Here is a 26,218-nt window from a genome sequence, read left to right as displayed (position 1 = left end):
TGGGATTGCAGATGCAGATGCAACCTCCAATAAAATGCTGGACTATTTATTACACTGAGTGTGCCTTTAATGGACCCCCCTGAAATGTAACACACACCGTTCAGCTTGACAAGTGATTTATAGAGAGATGAAGAGATAAATTGTTATGTAGATCATAGTCATTAGCACAGAATACTGGAAAACAGACAGCCTGCAAATTCATGCATGTCAAACAGATGAACATTCATCTCAATATATAAGGTCATCTGTGCTATTAACCATATTTGACATTCTTATCATGTAAGGAGAACTGGGGATGTTCGTGCGTGCGTGCATGCCTGCGTATGCGTGTGCAAGTGTCTTTAGATGTGGGCATGTAAAGTGTCGTAATGTATAATTATGGGTTCATCTGTATGTTGTTCATGTCCTCGTGATGCTAGGTGATGTATAATGCGTACTGTATTCTCCTCTGTATTTCAGGTGGCTGTGACAGGGGCAACCCCGGGGCAGGACCCATGAAGAGTCATAGAAGATGCTCGCAGCCTGGACGCCTCTGCTGTTCTTAGCCATGTGGATGAGAAGCACCTCCGGTGGTCCGCTCTCCTTCAGAATAGGTATATTTTAACACTGTATATCTCTGACTGAACGTGGTTCTTAGAAAGGTTTTTGAAGTACGTGCATTATTATTGACCAAGGAAGTCTTCTTTCTTGGGGGGGGGGGGGGGGGGGGGGGCATTAGCTCAGGAGATAGAGATGCTGTTTGGAAACGTTTCCTGGTTCGATCCCAGACTCCCCTTGACTATGTGCTGAAGTGTCCTTGAGCAAGACACTGAACCCCCTAATTACTCCTGATGAGCATTTGCATGGTTGCCTCTTCCACCTTTTGTGTGTGAATGGGTGAATTAATGCACAATTTAAAGCACTTAGGATAAAATACGTTTTAGAAATGCTGTACTAGTTTGTTACAGTATGTATGCTGATGTTTGAGGTTATCTGTCAGACATTGGTTGTTATTTGATTAGCTTTCAATTTTTCTTGTCAAATATTATTGTAATTATACGTCAACCTCTTGTTTATCCTGCTGTTTACAAGGTCGAGGAAGAGCAAACATGCCAACAGTTGGCGCAATGTGTAGCAGGAAGTAGAACCATAAGCCCTGAATCACAATTAGTTATTGTAGTGAAATATAGGCTCAATTATTGAATCAGAACTGCTGGCCCAGCCCTGCAATGCAGAAGCCATTGTTCTGTAGGTGTAGAATCTGTTTGAGTCTGGCCGGTGGGACCAGTGGGAGTTTGTCCAGCTTGTTGTCATTCTCACCCATGTCAGCAGGTCTGTGACATCCTGTCACTTGCTCCCCTATTCCACCAAAAGGTTGACTGGCTCTCTTTATTTATGCATAAGCCCCTCCTGTCAGTGGAACCGTTAGGGACTGTGTATATCATGCTACATTTGATCAGTTATTCTGGTGGAATATTTTAGGTACTTATTCTATTGAGAGAACTAGACGTTCGGCCCGCTGCGCGGGCCTCACATCTAGCGTCACATTCCGCCCACGTCATAGTGCAGATCGGCCAGATACACCCTCTCCAAGTAAATGATGTACACGCTCATCGCTGTAATATTAGGGGAGCGTGCATTACATACCTCTCTCGCCCTCCCTCCCTCCCTCTCTGTCTCCCTCCCTCCCTCTCTCTCTGTCTCCCTCCCTCCCTCTCTCTGTCTCCCTCCCTCCCGGCGTGTTCTCCGTGACATGATGATTAGTTTGTGTAAGAAAATAGTGCTTCTCAAGTGAACGTGTCCGAATAGGCTTGACAGGAACCACACACTTGTCAGAACTCGTGTTTTGTCTTTTTGTTGTTTTATTTTAGGCAAAAATTGCCACAGGTCATAAACCTGAAAATATAGAAAATAACATGGCATTACCATCTATTCATTGAATATAATATGCACAAATAAGCAGCATGTAATAGAAAACAACCTAACACAGTAGGACCAAAATTATCTGAAATGACTACATTACCCATAATGCACCATAAACGTGCGTCGCACGGGGCGGACCTGTCATTAGTTGACCCAACGTCAGTTACCTGGAGTTACTGTAGAGCTACTCATAGTTCTCCACAAGACACACAAGCCCACAAAATACACCATCTACAATGGACTAACTGAGCAGCAATATTAACATTTACCACACTAACGTTCATTGTTGACAAAGTGATTTCACAACTGCTTCAGCCAGGCCAACCACGTTAGCGCTAGCTACATGCTAACGGTAAAAGTCTGTTAGCGTTAGCCGCATGCTAACGGCTCATGTTAAGCACCCCTGGGCACTAATCATTGAAATACAACGAACGCTATCACAGTAGTGGACATAAACATTCTTTACATTAGTAGCAGGCTGCAGTGACCTAAAAGTCTTGACAATATGAATGACAGGGCGATTTATTCGAGAAATGGCGGTGATTGTGCTGTCCAGCTCAGCTCGCAAAACTCTCACGGAGCCCTGTCGTTGCTGCGTCTGACTATCATGGCGGCAGTGAGCTGTGCGAGCGAGTATTTGATGCTGGGTGTCTGTAAACTGCTCTCGGCATGACGCGACCAATGAGAGTTAGCGCTTTTGTTGTTGCTAGGATACGGTGTATGGACCATAGCGTGTCTGCCACATAGCTTGTAGAGCTCGCGCACATGATTGGTGTAGCCTGTGTTGCCAGCTTTTTCGCGCACATGATTGGCTTTTCAGATGGTGAGCATTTTTACGTTTCACACACAGCCCGGAAGTAAATTGCTTGCTGAGATATACAGTAGAACACTTTATGATTATTAGATGTGGAGACACATGTGAAGGTGGAAAGGAAAGTAGATGGTATTATCATCTATTTGCATGATTTATTTTTGTAGCAAGTTGGGAGAGAATTGGACCACTGCTGTGGCCGTGAGTTGTACCTTAATGTTTGGGTGTCAAAAAGGTCCCCCTCTCTGATTGTGTTGTGAAGATAACAGCTGACCATGAGGGTTGAAGGTTTTTGTGAAATCAACTCTATCTACCCAGATCCACTACACTACTACTACTACTACTACAGTACTCCACATTTGTTACACTGCACACTGGAGCGAAACAGGAGGGTTTGTATGGATTTAAAGACACCAATCACTATCCTAGAAAAATAAAGCTATGGCATATATACAGTAATATTCCTAGCGTGTGGCTATATGTTGCATGGAGTCTGTAAATAACAAACAGTGTTATAATGTAAGCGCAGACCAAATACAAATCGAGGAAACAAACATGTCTGTGAGGCAAGAACATGAGAGAGAAACAGGGCAGAGGGAGTTATTTGAGGGACACACGTACATTACATCTACATGTAGGTGGGGGCTTTGTTATGGAGCATGTCAGTGTCACTTTTTTAAAGTTAACTATAAAAATCCACTATTAGCCTACCCACACCAGGCTTGGTTGGAAAGAAAGAGGACCCCGTCTCACAACAATCTCGCTCGCAATACATAAGTCAGTGCAGGATCATTGCTTTTCTCTCTCTCTCTCTCTGTCTCTCTCTCTCTCTCTCTCTCTCTCTCTCTCTCTCTCTCTCTCTCTCTCTCTCTTCTTCTTGCAAACGCACTTTCTCTCTCTCTCTCTCTCTCTCTCTCTCTCTCTCTCTCTCTCTGTCTCTCGCTCTCTGTCTCTCTCTCTCTCTCTCTCTCTCTCTCTCTCTCTATTCTACTTGCAAACGCACGCACGCACGCACGCACGCACGCACGCACACCTCCACAAACAGGATTTACGCTGCAGTAATTTGTATTTAACATCGCTGCCCCTAGAGGCATGGTTGGCCTGTGTAATGACACTGCCTGGCCTTCTCCATGAATATACCAGGGCCAAAAACACCTCCTGCCTCTGTCATATCCCCCGCCAACAGTACCTACATCCTAAATGTTGTAGCCAATATCCTAGCACCATTCAGATGGTCAAAGGAGCTACTTGTTTTGTCCCTGCTCTGTGTTTGGCAAATGTACAGAAGCCGCGCACGGGGCTCTGTTGAGGGCTTGCTTATTTTGGGGTTACAAAATCGTGGGATACAAATTAAAAATGTTTTTTTTTTTTTTTTAAACAAAAACAAAAAAACATGCGGGACCCCCTGGGAGTCTTAGGACCCCCGCGAAACATTGCGGACCCCTTGGGACCCACGCGAAACATCGCGAACCGCTTTCAAAGAGCCGTTGTAAAGACTGGCTCATTTATGGCTCATGTGTATATTATATATATTTTAAAAATATATATAAATATGTATGTATTCATATGTCATAATAGTATGTATATTTATATTGTAGATATAATGTATATGTTAAATATGTATTAAGTACTGTAATACAGCATATAACATTATGATATAATAATATATTATTATATGTAATACTATATAATAATATAATATATAACATCATGAATACAATATTTATTATAGTATAAGATATAATATACATAATAATACATATTATTGTAATGTGTAATATTATGATATATACCAGTTGATTGCAATAATACTTGTAATATGTAATTTATTTATATATAATAACATATATGGAATATAAATAGCCATATAATATCCATATTCATATGTAAATTATTTATATAGATCCACCGTCTTTCTACCTCTCTCTCTGTTGTTTTTTCATAAACCTGGTGGCTTGTATCTGGCAGCACTGAAAGTTTGGAGAGAATTGGACAACATCTTTGGAGCGCATCTGTAGTGTACCGAGTGTCCCTTTGTCCCGCTCCGTCTGTCTGGCTCTCTTTCAATCCCTCTCTCTCTCTCTCTGGCGCTTCTCAGTGACACACACACACACACACACACACACACACACACACACACACACACACACACACACGCTCGCGCGCACACACACACACACACACACACACACACACACACATACACACACACACACACACACACACACACACACACACACACACACACACACACACACACACACACACACACACACACACACACACAGAGTAAGGCCAGGGTAGCTTGTTTACTACGTGACGCCGTGGCTAATGGCGGTGAGCCAATTAGCGTAATTTATACAAAACCCACGTTCCCTGTCTGTTCCCTTTTGCCTGAGCATGGTTAAAAGCGCATGCATGCGCGCACACACACACACACACACACGCGCGCACGCACACATCGCACGTGAACCAAAATCTGTGTCTGTCTGTCTCTCTGTGTCTGTCGCTCTCGTACTCTCTCTCTCTTTCGCTCCCAGTGTCTCTCTCTCATAGGCCAGTGTTGCCATGTCCTGTTATTGTAAGCAACTTGTAAGCGACTTTGAGCGCGCAGAAACGGAGGCAAATGCGTCGACTGGAGGAAAATTCATACACCGGATTGCGTGTCTCTCGCGAAACCTGGCAACCCTGAGATCACCCTGAGACCCTGATCCATCGTCTTAGAGCCTTTGTTTAGACACTGGTGTGGGTAAGACTGTTCTGTTTGGCACGAAAATGACGGACATATTAGCGTGAGTGTGGTGGGAATAGGGACTTTGCCACGGTGACTGCGACGACGTAATGTGTAGGTACTCTTCGTCATTTTTGGCTAACGCTAAACGGTGCAAAAGGGTCTCCCCTTCCGGTGTGGCGGTAATGTGTGGGGAATTTGTGTTGGACGGATTTAATTATGGTCCGAGGAGGCAAATGTGTGTTGAGCAATGAAAAGTGGACGAATAACTGCGCAAATGAATTGTGCACGTTGTGGCTGGTGTTGTAGTGACATGTGATATGTTGTTGTCATTGTTTCACCAAAACAATGAAGTGGCATCAGTGAGACCACCGGAAGACAGCAGATCTCTCTAATGTATAATAGATGGAATGGGCATCCATTAGCAAATAATTTCAAACCAAGCGGGAAGCTTCCAGTCAGAGAAGCTAAGCCAACAGACTGTGCATAACTGTAGTCTCTGTTTCCCGAAGTTTGCATATACTGTATGTTTTCCAATTAGTTTTTGACCTGAACTGTAAATCAAAACTACACCATCAATCCAGGGTTTCACTGACCTTTAACCACTTAAACCCTCAATATTTAGCAAACTTGACCTTTGGCTCTGTACTTGGTCTGCTCTTTCCCCTCTATACACCAAACCACTTTGCCGAAAACAGCATCTACATCTACAAGCTCACAATGTTTTGCTTTGCGATGTGTTGTAAGCTTGTAGGCCTACTGACTGAACAATTCCCTCCTCAGATTAGTGAGTGAGCAGCACCTTGAGACTAGCTCCATGAAAACCAACCAGATACATCCTTATATGGCATGGAGGACCTTTAGTGGCCTAATTCAATTGGCTCCACTTTCACAGCAGTAGAAGCCTCAAGCCTGTTTCACTATCTCAAAAGTTGCTCTCATTTACGACTGATCTCAGAGCTGTATGTCTAGGCCAGTGATGTGGGATACTTCTGTATCATGCTGTGCTGTTCTCACTGGATAGAGACTGATCTCAGAGCAGTTAGACAGTATGTCTAGGCCAGTGATGATACTGCTGTACTTATCGTGCTGTGCTGGTTCTCACTGGATAAAGCTGTTTGGATTGAAGCATATACCTGTAGAATACAATACAATACACTCTGTATTCATCATCTCCCAGCCACTGCAACACACACACACACACACACACACACACACACACACACACACACACACACACACACACACACACACACACACACACACGCAATGACTCATCGTTGAATGGTCTGTACTGCCATGCATGTGGGTGTATATTAATGCTTGCGTGTGTGTGTGTGTGTGTGTGTGTGTGTGTGTGTGTGTGTGTGTGTGTGTGTGTGTGTGTGTGTGTGTGTGTGTGTGTGTGTGTGTGTGTGTGTGTGTGTGTGTGTGTGTGTGTGTGTGTGTGTGTGTGTGTGTGTGTGTGTCTGTGTCTGTGTGTGTGTGCGGCCAGACAGTTGGGAGACATCCAGGGAGAGGCAGACTAGTACTGTGATTAGCCCTGCTGAACTAGGATACCATTTTATTAATCCCTCAGAGGGGAATTCTGGGTTGGCTAAAAAGAAAAATGTGCACAACGATGAACAATAAATACAGCAGTGAACTACTGTATACTCACTGGCAGACTTACAAATACTAAGCCCATATTTGCTTGCAAAGAAAGACACGCACGTTAGTCTTTGACCTGAAGCTATGGGGTGCATCTGGTCTAAACTCAGACCACCTGTTGTTAAAGTCGCCCTTTGCTTAAAGACGAGGTGCCGTGATTTTCAGTGATCCCCCCCCCCTAAAACATAATCATCAGGTATTATGGTTATACTAGGAGGAAGATTTTTAGCACCACCTCCTCCACCACCTTAGCACCACCCACCTGTCCTAGTCCCTCCTCCTCATGCCCACACCTGTTGTGTTATGATAATGAGGGGGAGGGTATATTTTTACTATGTCACTAAAGGGCTGTTTTTCTAATGGCACGTTTGACCCTCAAAGTTTCAGCCTCCAGGTAGAAACTCAAAATAGTCAGAGAAGACATAAAACGCCATAAAAACACCACTAGGGGGCTTAATAAAGTTCTATCAACCTCATAGACACATGAAAACCAGAAAAAGTGCAAAACCATGGCACCACCTCTTTAATATAATTTCTGTCAGAGGCTGGGGAACGTAATGAGGAAATGTTGGGAGAGAAAAATAATTTAAGAAAGAAACAAAGGCTCAGGTGTGGAGGAAGGAGATAATGAGTGTGTTCCACATTCCCATGAATGACCTAATTTTTGGAATGGAATGTGCCCCAAGTACCTTGGAAGTGGGATGGCATGTTTGGAAGGGAGTGCAGCCAGTGTAGCGAGGCAGATCTCAAGCTGTGGAGAAGAGTGAACACAGAGTCTATGATTAATCTCCCTGCTTTTAATTACCATGCAGGGGGAGGTGCTGAGACCAATCGTTAGGTTAATGGCACCAATGGCAGATAAGAATGAACTTATGCAATTATGCTCGACTCTAAAGTTGTCACTTTAATTATTTAACCAGACAAGGTCACAAGCACAGGAATATGCATCTGTGCTTATTGATACACATATTGTACAGTATATCACACACACGCATGCACACATGCATGCACGCACACACTGTCCACTTATTACAAGAGAGGAGAAGGTCTGTATTCAGGGAGATAAATCCCTATTGGCTCAATAGCTCAGTCTGATGTGTCCAGAGTAGACTGAAGCTAATGCCTTCATCCAGGCCTGGGATAGTTTGGGCTGTATTTGTAGGAGGTTTGGTCTGTTACAGCAGAAAACCACTGGAGATGTCTGTCATTAAAACTTATGAGATATGGGTCTGCTCAACCCCCCCCCCCCCCTCTCTCTCTCTCTCTCTCTCTCTCTCTCTCTCTCTCTCTCTCTCTCTCTCTCTCTCTCTCTCTCTCTCTCTCTCTCTCTCTCTCTCATATATATTCTGGTCACAGCGACTCATGATTTTTTTTTCTTTCTTTCTGCAGTTCAAAAAGTCCTTTGTTAAAGGGGTATTTCACTTTAAAACACTTCTGGGGTAATTTTAACGTCTACTCTGGCTTTTGTGTGCACCCCAGACAGTTTTCAAGTTGCTTGATTCAATATTTAGATATTTGATCATCAATTTTACTGGACTCTGTTAACATGGAGTTTGAAGTTACAATGGGTTTATATAAGGGGCATGTCTGATAAAATTAATATTACATTTCAAAATATTAAATCAAGCAACTTAAAAACTGTCTAGAGTGCACAAAAAAGCTCAAGTAGATGTTGAAATGACCCCAGAAGTGTTTTAAAGTGAAACTGCACCCCTTTAACTTGTTCAGCATTAGTGGTTGTGACACGATAGTGGTGCTTCTAGAAAAACTGAACTGCTTATTGAAAACCCTAAAATCCAATAAAGGAGAAAGATAAAAGCAAAGCAGAACTATAAGAGGTAATAAAAAATAATGAAATAGAACATAATATTCTTCCTCACATCACCAGATGGTGAATCTGCACACTGACTTGACTCAACCCTGATGTCAAACACCTCTCCACCCTCATCATGCTCACCTGAATGAATAAACACACACACACACACACACACACACACACACACACACACACACACACACACACACACACACACACACACACACACACACACACACACACACACACACACACATCCACCTATCCCACTTCATTGTGCCGTTTCTTTGATCGTGTTCACAGTGGAGAATCTGGCAAAGCCTCCAGTGCTCCACTCCTCCCTTTACCAGCTGTGCCAAAGCCTTTGCCATCCCAACCTGCTGGCACAGCCACAGGCAGATGCCCCAGTACCCTGGCCCTGGCCATCACTTCTGGCTGGTGGTGTGTTTGTCTGTGCCTTGCCTGCTGTTTCATTAGCATTCCATTGCCATGAGTTACTTGTTAGTTCACCAGGAGTCCAACAGCTGGACTATTGGATAAACTACTCCACCTGAGAGTTCAGGCGCCTACGCCCTATGAGTACTCAACTTGCCTCCCTTTTAGGGTTTCAATATTCTGCACCGGGTAGATCTCATACTGTGCGTGCATGTATGCATGCATCGATGCATGTGTGCGTGAATAGTGATAAGTGGAGATTATAATCAAAATTTTGGATATCAAATCTGGTCAAAATCATTTGTGTTATATCTCTGTTGCATCTTCTGTTTGCGGTTAACTTTTCCAGATGTTCTGAGTAGGGACACTGGACTGACTGTGAATGAACTTGGTGTGGCAATGAGCAACAGAGACCAATGGAAGCAGCTTGTGTCACAGATCTCGAGGGCACTCGAATGATGACGATGATGATGATGATGATGATGACATATACTGTACATACATGGACGACGTCCTTAACTTAGCCGGTCAGCATATTGTGGAGTGTTTTATCTTTAGCATATCGTCGGTGTCCAGCCAGGACCAGCTAACTCCATTTTCAGTTTTTTTTTTTTTTTTTTCATAAATCAAGGCTATTGAACACCCTTTAGGTCTGTGTAAAATATCAAAACATTTGAACCAATGAAAAGTATTAAAAAGCGCCTCTGACGAAAACTCCCAACTCCATTGGATCCTCAAACTGTCCGTCAAAAACAAACAACTCCCCCCTCTCCTCTACAGCGCTGCTTTTCAACAGCATGAGTAGAGCGCGTTGCGCAGTGAACGAGGAGGAGGACCACGTAAACAAGCTCCCCGTAGTCTGTTAAAACTATGCAGTGTACGAGTGTACCTGTTTATCAAACTTAGCACTGACGCTAATGTTATGAAAACAAGTAATTATATTTCTAAAATCTATTAAGTGTTTAATGAGGAGAGCAATGTGACAAGAAGAAAGGCGTTCATAGCATTTCTGTCGCGCTATTCTACTACCTCTTTGCAGAAGTTATTGTAATATTTAAAGTCCTGTTTATTATTGTAGGCCTATAATAAGTGGCATGAAGCATCAGGGCATTAATTCACACGTTGTTGTGATGCATTGTGAGCTTGGAGATCCATTGTTAGCTTTTGAGAATTTGTACCCTTTTGAAACCTCTCCCTCAGCAGCGAGTGGAGCTACTGTTGTTTGGACACCTAACTCCACTTCAGCTTGATTTCTGCTCGTCTGAAACTGCTAACTCCACTTGCGCTGGGTAAAGTGTTGATTTACCCGCGATTTGGTTAAAGTGTTGATAATATAATGACACATGCAAGTATCTGACAATATATAAAGTCACTATACCAACTTTGATGAGGCAGTATTGCTTTGTTTTAAAAATATAAGGTTTTCTTCATTTCCTGAAAAACGTATATTTTGTTTTTGCGTTTCCTGAACAATGAGCGTTTTGGAGTTAGCAGTTTCTGGCTGGACAGCAGAGATATCCTTCTTAACAATAAGCTTTGTCAATTCTTCATCCTCGTGGAAGAAGACACTACTACAGTTTATAATTTCCCATTATAAGCTGTAGTATTGTTAGATGGCCAGGGGCCTCCACCAGTCACCTACATCCCAGAAACTTTTAAAGTATCCTCCATACCGTTATAATGAGGCCCCAGTGGCCACCAGCAGGAGGACCCCCTGGCCTTGGCTGGGTCAAGTAATGACAACATCTGCATGGCTCTCTGGAGCTGGAGAGGTTGTTGTGAGAGGATGATGAGAGACATAGACACACACCACAGATGTCACGTATAACAAACACTCAATATGTGCACTCACGTTTAATACATAATGTACACAAATAGACACACGCACACAGATGTTGTTGAAAGCATCTCTGTGGAAGTTCCTAATGAGTCATGTCTCCAGCAGGAGCTTCATGAGGACCCACAAGTATGTCCTCTCTACCGTAAGGCATACTGTAGTGATGTCCTCTGTGTGGTGTGTGTGTGTGTGTGTGTGTGTGTGTATGCATGTCGTCCCCATACAGTCCATGTACAGTATGATGGAAATAATGCTGTGTAGCATGATGTGTTTCATTAGGTGTAAATTGTATTCAGAATTGCATCTATGGTATTATATGTGGTGTGTACTTTAGCAATAGGTTCATGTAGGCCTAAATACAGTATATCTCTGCTGTCCGGCAGCAACCAGCTAACTCCAAAGCGCTAATTCTTCAGGAAATTAAAAAATAAAATATGAGTTTTTCAGGAAATGAAGAAAACCTTATATTTTTAAAACAAAGCAATACTGCCTCATCAAAGTTGGTATAGTGACTTTATATATTGTCAGATACTTAAATAAATCATTATATTATCACCACTTTACCCAAATCCAGCTCAAGTGGATAGGAGTTTTGTCCGAACAGCTGACAATAGCTCCAATCGCTGCGGAGGGAGAGGTTCCAAATGGGGCTAAGCTGACAATGGATCTCCAAGCTCACAATGCACCACAATGTGTGTGAATTAATGCCCTGATGTTTCATGACACTTATTATATACATATATTATGCAGGCCTACAATAATAAGCAGGACTTTAAATATTACAATAACTTCTGCAAAGAGGGTTTCACAGAGTTGGAGTTTCAGTAGAACTAGCGAGAGAAATGCTATGAACTCATTTCTTGTCACATTGCTCTCCTCATTAAACACTTTGAAGATTCATTCATTCTTTCATAACATTAGCGTCAGTGCTAAGTTTGATAAGTAAATAGGTACACTACATAGTTTTACTATGGGGCTAAAAACCCTGCGTTGTTACAGTTTGTTTATGTCCGCAGCAGATCAGTCCTCTGTCTGTGTGCGCTCACTGCGCTGTGCTATGGAACGGCACAGCAGCAGGAGGAGAGGGGGTGGAGTTGTGTGGTTTGACGGACAGTTTGAGGATACAATGGAATTGTGAGGTTTTGTCTGAAGCGCTTTTAAATACTTTTCATTGGTTCAATTTGTTTTTACACAGACCTAAAGGGTGTTCAATAGCATTGATTTATGAAAAAAAAAATCATGGTGTCTACAGTAAATTTCACTTTTTTAAGTGTAAAGTGAGAGGAGTTGGAACACAGTGTGGGCACCACACTGGGCCTGTGTCCCGAGATGAAGCCGTGGGGGGTCTGCTTCACTGTGGTGAGCGGAGAGATGGCTCTCACATTTTGCCAATTTAATGTGCAGAAGTGTTTGCCTAGCATACATACAGTATGTGTGTGCAGGTAACTATGATAAAAAGCAAAAAAAGAATAAAAAGACTTAGAGAGAGGCAAGAGAGCAGGCACAGCTGATGTCCTCTCTACCTAATCTATCGTCTCGAGCCATAATTAGAGTACGGACGGCCCCGCCCTCACCTATTCATTTCTCTCTCGCTCTCTCTCTCTCTCTCTCTCTCTCTCTCTCTCTCTCTCTCTCTCTCTCTCTCTCTCTCTCTCTCTCCTGACTCCTCCCCATAAACATCTCTCCATGTCTACCTTACCCTCAGCATCTCTAAATCTGTCTCTTCTGTCTGGCTTTACCGGAGTGCTTCTAGTCTCCAGAGGGACAGTTTCCCTGAAGCGCGCATTAACCTTTGGAGCATTGTTTACCGGCAAGATAAACAGCAACTGCACCCCATCTGACAAACATTGTTATACATAATGCATACTGAACTACTACATCTGCTCTGTACGTATAGCCTGCAAAACAATGTCCACTCTCCCCCTCGCACTCCTGTTCCAGGTGTAGAAATAGAAAATGGAGTTCTGCCCCACCCGTGTTTGATCTGATAAATAGTTATATAGGTTAAACTAGAGTGAAGTCATAGTTGTATAGCAGGGCATACAGTGAGCTGGGTAGATATTGTTTATGCCATTTGCCAATCAGCAAGAGGGTTACATAAAGAAACATCCACCTGATAAACTCTGTGGATGACCCCTAACATCAAACTCCCAACATCAAAAGACATTCATCACGACAGGAGTACAGAGAGCCTTCAACCAGGCAAGAAAAAGAAAATGCACAACCTTTTCAAATCTCCTACCTCATGAATGAAAACCCAACAAGCTGGTTCAATGACAGAGGGCGCTTGGAGTAAAAGTTAAACCTGAGGCAAGAACTGACAAGTAAACACGAGCTATCAGCACTGTTCATTAAAGCTTCATGAAGCTCCACTGCATACAGGGATCTTCTTCAATAATAAAATACATGTATCCACAGATCAATATCAGAATATGGGTGCATAGTTGAGATCAAGCCTAAACTCACTCCACATGCAGTTATTTGTTATGAACGGTGCAGCACCTCTACCTTCTACTTGTGTGGGCCACATGGTACCATATGGCACTCAGTGGTAATATACGGTACATGGTCTCCATCATTAGCGTAAGTGAGAGCTGTGAATGTATGTCCCTTTACACTCACACTTACAACCTATTTGTGTTTTCGTGAGGCAGTGTTTCCTCCCTCTGTCCTCTCACTAACCTCGCCTCACGCTCTCCCTTTTCCCATTATCCCCCCTGATCTCCATCTGTTGCCTCCTTCCTCTCGCCAACCTGTCGTCCGGACTCTAATGTGCGTCCAGGACAATCTATCTGTAGGCCCAGGTAGAGGAAGGAGACTGGTCGACTGACAGGTGAACAGACACTGTGGAGTCTCTCAGTGGGTGTCAGTCCACGTTCTTGCCTGACTCGATCCACAGCAGGACTACCACCACCACCATCACACAACCCATCCTCCTTCTCATCATCATCGTCATCATCATAAATATGGTTTGTGTTTTTTCTTTCTCTCACCCCTCCCTCTCTCTCTCTCATGGTTTTATTGGTCAACATTTGTTAGTACCTGCCGTTGTAATCACACATTACATTTTTGACTTTTATGGACTTTTTATATACAAATCGTACAATATGTGTGGCCTCTATTCCTCATTCACTGCCAGACCTATTTTTGGCTGTGTTTACCCACTGCCAGACATTTTTGTTTTTTATACCTTTTCAACTGGTCACAGAAAATGTATATCCGTTATGATCGCTTGTAAACACACACAGTATCCGTATGCCTTGTCCAGAGAAAAAATATTCCACCCGCGATGGCCCCTTGGCTTGTAACAGCATGTGAAAATACCATCTCTAGCCAAAAATGCACACTTTTCTTACCTTTTCAACTGGCCACAGAACATTTTGATCCATTATTATCGCTCAAAAATTCCATCTACGATTGGCCCCTTCTCTTCTAGCAGCACGTTGAAAATGTCTCGCGAAATCCAGGGCAAAAACTGTCAATTCGAGATGCAGCCGTTCCAATGAAAAATGTAAACAGGAAGTGGACACAGCCGCAAATGTTTGGATGACGTTGTTTCCGGATCCTTGTGAGTCGAAACTGAAAGTGATCACTCGGATGACAGAGAACAGCCCTTTTATAAAACCACTAAAAAACTAAAAGTCGTCAAAGTCGCCCTTGGCAGTCTGGGCATTTGGAAGAAAAGTTGTCAAAGTGAATGCATTAACTACGAATGTCTCCATTATGACCATGGATATGATCTATATTTTTCATTTCAGCTGGTCTTTAATTTGCCCTTTGATAGCATGCACTCTGTTCAAGTTTCAAGGGTATGTAATTAAACACAGCTAACAAATGATTCAGATAAAGATACATTTTGAATCTGATCTGGTTTCACCATTTGAAGATGATTTCAAATGCATTTAATCTACTCAATGCCACTTGACTTTTTTTTGTATTAACTGAATGACACTTGAAAAACAAATTAATACCCCTCCTTAATGTTCATGTTGTAAATGTTGCCCCTGAAAAAGCATTAAGTTAAGCAGAATCCCTGACAACTCATACTTTTTAGTTTGACTGTAGCGTCCCAACGTAAACAGTCAGTAGCCATACAGTGATGGTGTGGCAGCACCAAGCAGATGAAGCTTAATCACATGAACCGGCAGAACCGCACGCCTTCACTGCGATGAGGCGACAACCAGTGTGACCGCGCTGTCAGAGACGAGCCCATGGCAGTGTGATCCAGGCACAAATCACACACCCACACTATCTGTCAATGACCTACTCATCATCACCCAGGCTGTCAACAAATAACTCAATCCTACTTTGCTTCCATCACAAGGAACAGGGTAAATTTTCCCTACACATGAATTGTGTTATAATGCCCATGTCCTCCTGACCTCGATGGCAACTGTGTTTGAGAAATGAATGGCTGGCGGGTGCCATGTAGACATGGGGATGCTGAGCATTGAGTAGAGATTACTTCACATAATAGACATTACCGCGGGAAGTAGGGGTGCTGGGGGGGCTGTGCAGAACTGATGCACAATGCTCAGGTGCGCCATTAATGTAGAGAAATCTAGCCAAACTTTAATGGGAGGTTGGAATTATGAGCGGACCTCGCTGTGATCCACTGCACAAGCAAATGATGACGCAACCTTGGGTTGGACCGCTAAACTCGATAAGAAGATGGATAACTCTTATCGATACCCGGGTCTCAATAAATTCAGAACCGGGTATGTAATAGAACTGTTTTTTTATGTTTTATTTAAATGTCATATCACATACGTACAGTATGGACACAATTATAAGAGATTTATAGCACTTACAGTGCAATGCATACAGTACATCTTTACACATCTATATATACAATTGGCAAACTGGATGTGTGAGTGTTTGCGTGTTTGTCTGTTTGTCTGTTAGGTTTCGTGTTTGTTTCGTGTTTGTCAGTTGCATGTTAGGTTTCGCTTTTGGTTTGCGTGTTGCAGTTAGGTTTCGCTTTCGGTTTGCATGCTGCAGTTAGGTTTCGCTTTCGTTTTGTGCGTTGCCAAATCATGTGCGAGAAACAAGCAACGGTGTTGCAAGGAACGTCTATACGCTCTTCTGTCTCTGTCTTCGATGTGCAGGCCAGGCTACTAGACGCGAGGGCCGTGTAGCGGCCCGACCCTCTAGTTTAACACAAAGGGAAACAAGTAACTTTGAAACTTCCCAAACACAATGACACCAAGTACCTTTATCTTCTAAACATTTAGAACTATCTGATGATAACAGCCAATCCATTCAACCTGCATGATACAGTACAAGTTCCAATAGCCATTTGCATTATAACATGAACCATCTCCATTCTTCTAGTGTCAAAGCAGTACAATTGGTACTATAGCAGTACAGCAAATACTTCTTCTGCAATATAATACACGCTATTAGCCCTGCTATGGCAGTGTCATAGCAGTGTTAAGTTTTTTTTTTTTAAATCTCATCACACTTCTCTATCATTCTCTAACATTTTCATCTCAGACATTATATGACTAATGGCTGGAAGTGGCTGCAAGTTCCTCCTCAGCAAGTCCTCTAAAGTCACAGCGTTATAATAATCATCTCTTCATCTCTTTTGAAGGAGACTGGAAATAAAGTGCTGCACTCATTCACCCACTCCCCAGTTAAAGACTGGAGCCATTGAATTCCAGCAGGAAGAAGGACTTGCTACTTATCACAGAGATGACTTACTAAGTTACTGCTATCCATGGAGCTTCTTGGTAGCACTTTACAATAATGACCTGTTGTGATGATTTCAGCTTTATGCAGCCCTAGTATTAGATTTATACTGCATATCAACTAAAACCTAAATATTGAATTACTTTATTGACAGCACTGGCAAAGAAGCAGTCAGTAGTTGAAACCCTGCTGCATGAGGAAGGCCAGTTTTTTAACACAATATTGACACTCACACTCACATTGTGACAGGTGTGTGAACTATAATTATGAAAGATAACACCAGGGAATCGTCTAGTTGACGCAAGAGTTTCCGTCTGACACATCTTTCTAATTATGTGAGAGCCCCTCCATTTCCTCTAGTACCACAAACCACAGAGCTCACAGTGTGCATTGATTAAAGGAAGGAACTGGCAATTCCAATTCCCATGCAGACAGACCAGTAGACAGACATGTACAGTACATAGTGACTTTGTTATGCGCCAGTGAAACCAGCATGACAAGCATGACAGAACATTTTAGATCCTGACAAACTGACGTGCACACACACACACGCGCGAGCACACGGACACATTCATGTATCTGCACGCACGCAAGCAAGCACGCAAGCTTGCACGGTCGCGCAAACACACACTCTAAATGTTGTAGTGAAATGACTCCAGCCTCTCTGCTAATTAATGTCTTGAGATCATCAGGGATTTGTGATTTCCAAAGCAAAAATACTAAAACCAATTAAACTTCTGATTAACATCAGAGATGATTTGCATAAATCGACCTGGACACGACCGTGGACTTCTACTACACTACACTATACCGCATATTATATTATCTTAAACATTTTTATATTATTCCATTATATACTGCATACACACTATTGCTGTACTATATTATACTATCATATGCTAGTATCTTACAATATTATATTTGCTATTATTGTTATTGTTACTGCTTGCACTGTATCTCTTTCTGTCTCTCCTCTGTCTCTCCCTTTCTCTCTCTCTTCTTTCCCCCAACACGGTCGAGGCAGAAGGCCCCCGCCCTAGAGCCTAGGGTCTGCCTGACGTTTCTTCCTGTTGAATTAAGAGGGAGTTTTTCGTTGCCACTGTCGCAAAATTGCTTGCTCAGGGTGGGATGTTGGGTCTCTTCTCTACATGTAAAGTGTCTTGAGACAACTTGTTGTGATTTGACACTTTAATAAAATTGAATTGAATTGAATTGAATTAAATTAAAAAAGTGAATCAGCTGCATGAACTCTAAGACACAAAGCTGCATGTGTCTCATGCTGATTTTCGTTAACTGTGCAAACACACACACACACACACTTGAGAGTAACAAGGTAAAATATGACTGACTAATGCAGTGTAGACTTGAGATCACAAGTTGCGTGTCTCTGCTTCAGAGTAGAAAAATCACACCCAGTGTGAGTAAGCGGTGCCTACACTGTTAGATGAGTGAGTGCTGTCATTCAGTTGGTACAAATGTATTTGATGTGTGGGCGCTGGCATTCAAACTGGTATTGAGGCGGTACTAAAAGAGTATTTGTAGTAGTATTAGTTACTCATTTGAAGTACTACTGAGTATTTTTACTCAATTTAAATACTCTTAAGTATTGTTACTCAAATACTTGAAAGTATTTTGAATCACTTTATTAACTTTAAAGTCTTTTTACAGATTTTTACAACTTTTAAGTATTTTTACTCTTTTTATCAACTTTTAGGTGTTTTTACTGTTTTTATCAACTTTTAAAGGAGCTACACCATGAATTTAAAAAATAATAATAATATTTGATATCATATTGTTTATGTCCCTCAAACGTTTTTCAAAAGGTTTAAGCCTAAATCAAGCCTCAGATATACTCATTCCAACTAACTTCTCTCTGGCTTATAAAGCACTTTCACCTGCGATACCACATTGTCCTGTTTGGCACGGGGCGCTATTGAGCCAGTTTGTATGCATGTCATGTCCTGGTTCTGTGTGGAAAAAGTAAAAAAAAAAAAAAAGGAAAAAATGAAAAAAAAAAAAAAAAGTTTTTTTTTTTTTTTTGATTTTTTTTTTTTGGTTAGAACTGAAAAACGGGAGGAATTGTTCCCAGACGTGACGTAGGGTGGGGGAACAAATATGACGGACTGTTTTCAGACCAATTTACATGAAAACCACAGATAGCCTATGAAAGCCTGCATGCTCGAAGTCGGGTATTTGTTGGAACAGAAGAGAGGTGGGGGAGACCAAAAACACACAAAAATGAAGAAAAAGTTAAAATTCATGGTGTAGACCCTTTAAGTATTTTTACTCTTTTTTTCAACTTTAAGTATTTTTACTAATTTTGAGTACTTTTAAGTATTTTTACTCAATTTAAGTACTCTGAAGTATTTTTACTCAAGGTATTTGAGTATTTGAGTGCACGTGTGCAGTGCTGGCTTGTGTGTGTGTGTGTGTGTGTGTGTGTGTGTGTGTGTTGAAGTGGCGCATGTGTTGCTTCTTTGCCGTGCTCAAACATACGGACGGACACACGGTCAAGTGTGCGTGTGTGTGTGTGTGCGCACGTGTGCAGTGTTGGCTTGTGTGTGTGTGTGTGTGTGTGTGTGTGTGTGTGTGTGTGTGTGTGTGTGTGTGTGTGTGTGTGTGTGTGTGTGTGTGTGTGTGTGTGTGTGTGTGTGTGTGTGTGTGTGTGTGTGTGTTTTGAAGTGGCGCATGTGTTGCTTCTTTGCCGTGCCGGACGGACATATACGGACATACGGACGGACGGACACACAGACACGGTCAAATGTAGAGCGGCTGGCACCGCTAAAAATAATAATGTTAATCATGTAACAATGTAACCTCCTGAGCTCTCAGTGCAGAACCTGGGTGAGAAGCGGAATTCTGATCACCTGAGAACCCTACAAAACATTACACTAAAAGGCAGTTCAATGCTGTTGCAGAGACAGACAGACATTTGCATTCAGTGATCCCACATTTGAAATATATCCACAACCTCTACATTCACAGTTCTGCTTGTGAACTGCATCTAGTTTCATGCTAATTGGGTTTGCTGTGTTGCAGCCTTGCCTTTAGTCTCTGTGTGAGTCCGCAGGTAATGTGGTGGTATATAAATTATATAATGCTTGAACTGAGCATATAAGACATGGCGGTGTGAGTAAGTAAACAGAGAGAGAGAGAGAGAGAGAGAGAGAGAGAGAGAGAGAGAGAGAGAGAGAGAGAGAGAGAGAGAGAGAGAGAGAGAGAGAGAGAGAGAGAGAGAGAGAGAGAGAGAGAGAGAGAGAGAGAGAGAGAGAGAGATGATGAGGGGTCTCAGAGGAGAGTCTGAATAGCAGATGAGTTGCTTTATCATTGTGTGGTTTTAATAGCCATTCTGGTGAGAGGCCAGCAGGGCTCACAGTGTTTTGCTTGTGGGTGTTGCCATTAAGCTCCATTTAAACCTGTGTCAGCTCCCACCTCTGTGTTTCTGTGTGTTGGCATGTTTTCAGGAAAAACAGATTCATTCCCTCCTGAACACATGCTACAATGGACTAATCATTCAGTGCAAGAGCTAGGACACTTTGGTAGAGATTATCTTGCCAATTGGCAAGATATTTTGGTCCGTTGCCGTTGATTAGACATTAATGATGTTGACTTACATTGTACGGTGAAACAAGTAATAATCTTAGCACAGAAATGAATGCAAATAAAGCTGATTCTGCCAATATAGAACATCACCCAATCCAGTACGGAATTTTACTTTACTTTACTTTACTTTACTTTACTTTACTTTACTTTACTTTATTTTAAATAAACGCCATGACAACTCAAACTTCTACCACAGTGTCCTTCTGCTTTAATAATTTGCATAAAAATATGGTATTTCACCAAAACTGCAGGAGTTGCATCACAAAATTCTCTAGACAAACAAGCTTGCATCAATCACGCTATTGGCATGATCCTCTCGTGTCGTTTGATTGATGAGAGAGGTGTGATTAAGCAATAGTTGCCAACAGCTACTATGTGGCCATACACAATTACACAACTACAAATTGAGTCATTAGACTCCTTATTTTCTTTTTATCCTAATGAAAGTTTTAGGCATCCGTGAAAAACATCATTAAACAGTTTACCTGCTTGTGCTGACTTCAATTCAACAGTTGGTGCACCGTGCAAGCAGGCTGTCCTGCTTGGACACCATAATATTGATAAAATGAATGAGAATGGACAGTGTCTCCTTGAGTTCTGCATAAACTGTACCTCAACCTATGCATCACCAACTCATGCTTTCAGACTACTCCCTGTCACAAAGTCTGCTGGAAACACCCACGGTCTGGTCACTGTCACCAGCTGAACCTGATCCTATAACACAATATGCTGATCTCAGAGGCATCCACCAAACCTGCAGTTTTCACAGAACAGACTGTGACACAGACCACTCCCCTGAGTGCTGTAAAGTCAAGCTATAGACAAACAAATATTTACAGAGCCAAACAAAAATGAGCCCCTCATGTTGACATTGGCAAAACAGCTGATCCAGCCACTATTAGGCCTTCCTCTATGACCTAGCGGAATCCCTCCTCCACTTACCCCAATCTTGCTCTGCCCCCTTGCTGGGATGGCTTGAAGGACACCACACAGAGCTTTTGAGGGGAAAAAAGCTGAGAAGGTCCAATGCTATAGAACTGGCACTGATCTAGGAAGAAAAATGTATGGAAGATCCTACATGCCCTCAGAACTTTAAGAACGCAACTCCAGCAAGACTTTCAATGCTGTACAGCTACTGGCTCTTGTCTGAAGTGCATAGTGTAGGAACATCACATTTTAGACCTTTTCTAAATACAGATGTTTCACGTCTGACTAGAGAGATGATATGATATCCCATCCTAAAATAGTGTTTACTACCCCAGTGTACAGTAGTGTATATTTCATGACATGCCATTGTGCTTCTCATTTATTGGTTTATAGGGGTCATGGGCGAGTTCATGGGTTGATGGGTCTTCCTCATGTGAAAACAGCACGGTGAACCTTTCTACATTTTTGTACACTATCAAGTATTGATAACTCCTGAATGTCAAGGCCTGTGACACTGACACAAAAAGTGCTCTATTGCTTGAGACCAGACATGTGACCAGGGAACCGGAAAACAATCCCCAAAGAATGCTATTGGTTGGGTAGCTTGTCAATGAAGAGCAGGGCCGGGGAATGAATGCTATTGGTTGTGTAGGTTGTCAATCAAATCATCCCGCCCCTCCTGGAGCATAGCCTACTTTATCGTCAATTTTAGAATAAATGGGACCATAATTTAGCAAAACGCATATCATGATGATTGAAAGGAGACTTTAAACTAGCGACTGTAAGCATATAGAATTTATGACAATTTTTATTACGGTAAGAAAATCTAGTCTAAAGTTTGTCAAAAACCCATTCACTTGCGCTAAAATTTCTGTGTGTGTGTGTGTGTGTGTGTGTGTGTGTGTGTGTGTGTGTGTGTGTGTGTGTGTGTGTGTGTGTGTGTGTGTGTGTGTGTGTGTGTGTGTGTGTGTGTGTGTGTGTGTGTGTGTGTGTGTGTGTGTGTGTGTGTGTGTGCTCAGAATGCTCGCTCATCGTAATATCCAGGATAGAGAAGGGCATTATGCTTTTAAATCTAATCGTGAGAACACGGCCCTCTAGAAAAGAGTGAGGAACATGACGACGCACAAAGGAAAAGTGAAAGATCAATAAATACATAATTTGAGATATATCCTCAAAATAAATAAGAATAACAGCATGGCTTCCTGCTGGCTTTGTGATGGGCGAGCTTGAGCACGAGCTTGCGCACAGGGTTGCACACGGAGGTGACACTACTGCGTAACACACAACTCTATGATGGGAAACGACGCGGAGGAGCCTTGCGGCGTCATCGTCCCCAAATGCGGAAGAAGGTGGAAAAAGGGAGTATGCGATGGGCGAGCAACTCCATAGAAGTGATTGGGCAGGGATTTCCAGTTACCACTCTAGTTATTTTATAACTCTATGGGAGATTCGCTGTTCAGACAACTTCCCACTTGGCACATAATCCTCACCGATATGCACGCTGAGATTGAAGTCGTTCGGTCCCATATATGGGCATTCCCAAATATGGTTACAGCGGTGGGATCGGCGGTTCTGGACAACCGCCTGACAGCAATTACAAATACTACAATTTTGTTTTCTGTAAAACTACTGTGGACATTATAGATGGAGTACACTTCTCATTTACTCACAGAGCTAAAGAAACCACATAAGACCTCTGGTTGTTACTCTCTGGTTCTTAGCCAAGTATTTAAATAGGTTGTAGCTGCTGTGACCAGAACCTGTGAAAGGGTCAAATGATGGGATGTGTCTCATCTCGGTAAGAGTTAATTGTTGTTTATTCAGCTGTGAGATCAACAGGGAAAATGTTAACTTCAACATGCACTGTTCTCACACAAACACACGCAAACACAGTAACACACACAGACACATTTATAACTCACCGACCTGTTGCCACAATACTTCAGCAGTTTTTCTTTCAGTTTTTCTGTCTGTTTTCTCTATATAGTACATTAACTACTTTCACTGGATGTAATTTAATTGTCCAGGCATTGTTAATTTTAGACACCTTTCAGAGTAGCTTACTTCTATTTCCTTCCCCTGCATTGGCTATTAATTTGATGCATTTCCGTTGAGCTAATGTGACGAAAATAGCTTTAATTAAAGGGCTACCATCCAGATGTTTGCTGCTTCTGATTTGCTGGGGTTTGCTTGTGTCTGGAGACACCAACGTTTCATCCGAATCACATTTGATTCTCCTTTATTACCATCTACAGTTTGTTACAGTTATTGAGTTATTCAGTGAGCATTGTGCATCTTGTCTTTGATATCTGGACTAACACACATGGTCTGTGAGGAAGCAAACACACACACACACGCGCATGCACACACACACACACACACACACACACACACACACACACACACACACACACACACACACACACACACACACACACACACACACACACACACACACACACACACACACGCGCGTGCGCACACGCACACGCACTGTGCAGTAAGCAGAAACTTGTGAAGATTGCGGATTTGGCCGAAATGGGATAAGCAGAGAGACTCACAGTAGAGCTGCTGCACCTTTGTGCAGAAAGGAACCCGTTGAGGTGGTTCGGGCACGGGTAAGGATTCCTCTTGGTCACTTCCCCAGGGAGGTTTACGGGGCACACCCAGCTGGGAAGAGGCCATGGGGCAGACCAGATGGTGGGATTATATCTCCATGCTGTCCTTGTCCTTGCGATCCCTCAAGTCAGAGTTTGCTAATTTGGCCTGGGAAAGGGAATATAAGTCCGGGATTCTGTGCTGGAACTGCTAACTCTGTGACCCGACTTTGTTTAAGGGGTTGAAGATAGATGGACTTTTTAGACCACTACTTTATTACTTATATTATTCTCATTCCCCAGGGCAGCAACTGTGTTGAACTCTGGTGAAGTCTAGGAATAGATTTTCATCTTGTAGCCTCATGTTTTTACAGGGGTCTCTCTCGCTGTGTGTGTGTGTGTGTGTGTGTGTGTGTGTGTGTGTGTGTGTGTGTGTGTGTGTGTGTGTGTGTGGGTGTGTGGGTGGGTGGGCAGGCGGGCGGGCGGGTGTGTGTGTAAAGGTCCATTGGCTATATGGGCCATTCAGACACTCAGCCACCAGGGAATACAGCTGTTAGCAGTGTGGATAATGACTTATCTTTTCTTCTTTCATTCTACCCTGTGTGCGTGCGTGCGTGCGTGTGTATGTGTGTGTGTGCACTTGTGTGTGTGCTGCTATCCCTCTCTCCCAGCCGCCATCCTTGACGACCCGATGGAGTGCAGCAGAGGAGAGCGGCTGGCCATAACGCTGGCAAAAAACAGCATCAACAGAAACAGTAATCGCTCTACCACCGGCAAGCTGGAGGTGGACATCTTTGAACTGCTGAGAGACAGCGAATATGAGATGGGGGAGACAAGTAAGTAATTGGGGGAGAAAATAAATGCTAATAAAGAACCAGATGGAGGGAGAGCGTGCGTTCGTGTGTGTAGCTCGCTCCTCTGGCTCTTAGTTTGTCATTTCAATTCAGGACCTCTCTCCTCTCTACCATCTATCTCTATCTTTCCATGAGCACATAAAGATAGGTCGTGTCTACCTTTGGTCAAACAAATAACTGAATATAGATGACAGCCCAATGTGGTTTGGAGGAAACAAAATCTGCTGTCATATTCTATATATATTTGTATAGCTGCAGGAGCCCAAAGTTGTGTTTATATCTGTTCCAGGTTATTTCATTCTATACATGCAGCTTTTATTTGACTCAAAGCTGGAATTGCAAAATTTTGATAGGAGTCTGGACCTAAAGTTGGTCAGAATTGGAGTTGACTCACAGATCTAACATGCTAATGATAGAATAAATAGTGTAACTGACACATTACTGTGTGCGTGCGTGCGTGCGTGCGTGCGTGCGAGCGTGCGTGCGTGCGTGGGTGAGTGCGTGCGTGCGTAGAGCCATGAATTGGATTAGGAATGGGTCAGTGGTAGGTGTTAGATGGAAATGTCACCGAGGCAGTGCTACCTGCCCAGGAAAACAAACTGTGTGTGTGTGTCTGTGTCTGTGTGTGTGTGTGTGTGTGTGTGTGTGTGTGTGTGTGTGTGTGTGTGTGTGTTTGTGCCATTCATATAGCAGGTACAAGGCATTGAAGGCATAGAATCAATGTTAAATGCGAAGGAATGCACTACAGTTTACGTTTGTGACATGCTGGCCCTTGACCTCAGTGAGCAACGCACAGCGATCTAACAAGAACTCTGACTATCGGAAAACGGGACTCTGAAAATGTAACCTTTTCCCCATGGGGACTAGAACGATGTCCCCACAAGTCAAAAAAGGATTTTTTTTTTAATTCCAAAAAGGTAGCACATCCAAAAATGTCAATTAAATGGAGGACAAATTACTCACATTTCCACTTTTTTATTGGCACACCAATAAAGTGAACGCTTACGCGTTTCGGCTATGAGCCTTCCTCAGAGCATGTCCCCACAAGGTTGACTCTTTCTAGTTTTACTATCCTCATGGGGACTTTGTATGTAGAGATTGTCGATTAATCATTCGATTCATTGCTTCTGAATTTGCTCCATGAACTCATAAATTGTCCTCGGTCTGTTACACACATAGCTCTACACATAGCTCTACGCTGCTGTAACTACCACTACATCACACAAACATGTCCGGCCCACACACACACGCACGTACACACACATGCACGCACTCACGCAGAAGCACAAGCAGAAGCACAACTCACAACGCACGCACGCACGCACGCACTCACACTCACACTCACACTCACACACACACAC

At 42.8% G+C, this 26,218-nt stretch overlaps 1 protein-coding gene across 2 annotated transcripts in view; it reads left to right on the top strand.

Moving 5' to 3' along the window:
• Positions 1-511: 511 nt before the first annotated feature.
• Positions 512-26,218, top strand: part of grik4 (glutamate receptor, ionotropic, kainate 4) — a gene marked incomplete at both ends in the record, with an annotated part of 153,662 nt that continues 127,955 nt past the window's right edge. For both annotated transcript variants that reach the window (XM_084064174.1, XM_084064173.1), the window contains 2 exons: positions 512-593; positions 24,675-24,839. In XM_084064174.1, coding sequence (XP_083920300.1) covers positions 512-593; positions 24,675-24,839 — 247 coding nt within the window. The remainder of the gene's footprint in view (positions 594-24,674; positions 24,840-26,218) is intronic.

Source organism: Gymnoscopelus microlampas, assembly GCF_963454915.1.
Source record: "Gymnoscopelus microlampas genome assembly, chromosome: 8".
Classification (NCBI taxonomy): domain Eukaryota; kingdom Metazoa; phylum Chordata; class Actinopteri; order Myctophiformes; family Myctophidae; genus Gymnoscopelus; species Gymnoscopelus microlampas.
The sequence above is the reverse complement of the archived record's forward strand: the minus strand, read 5'-3'. Positions and strand labels throughout refer to the sequence as shown.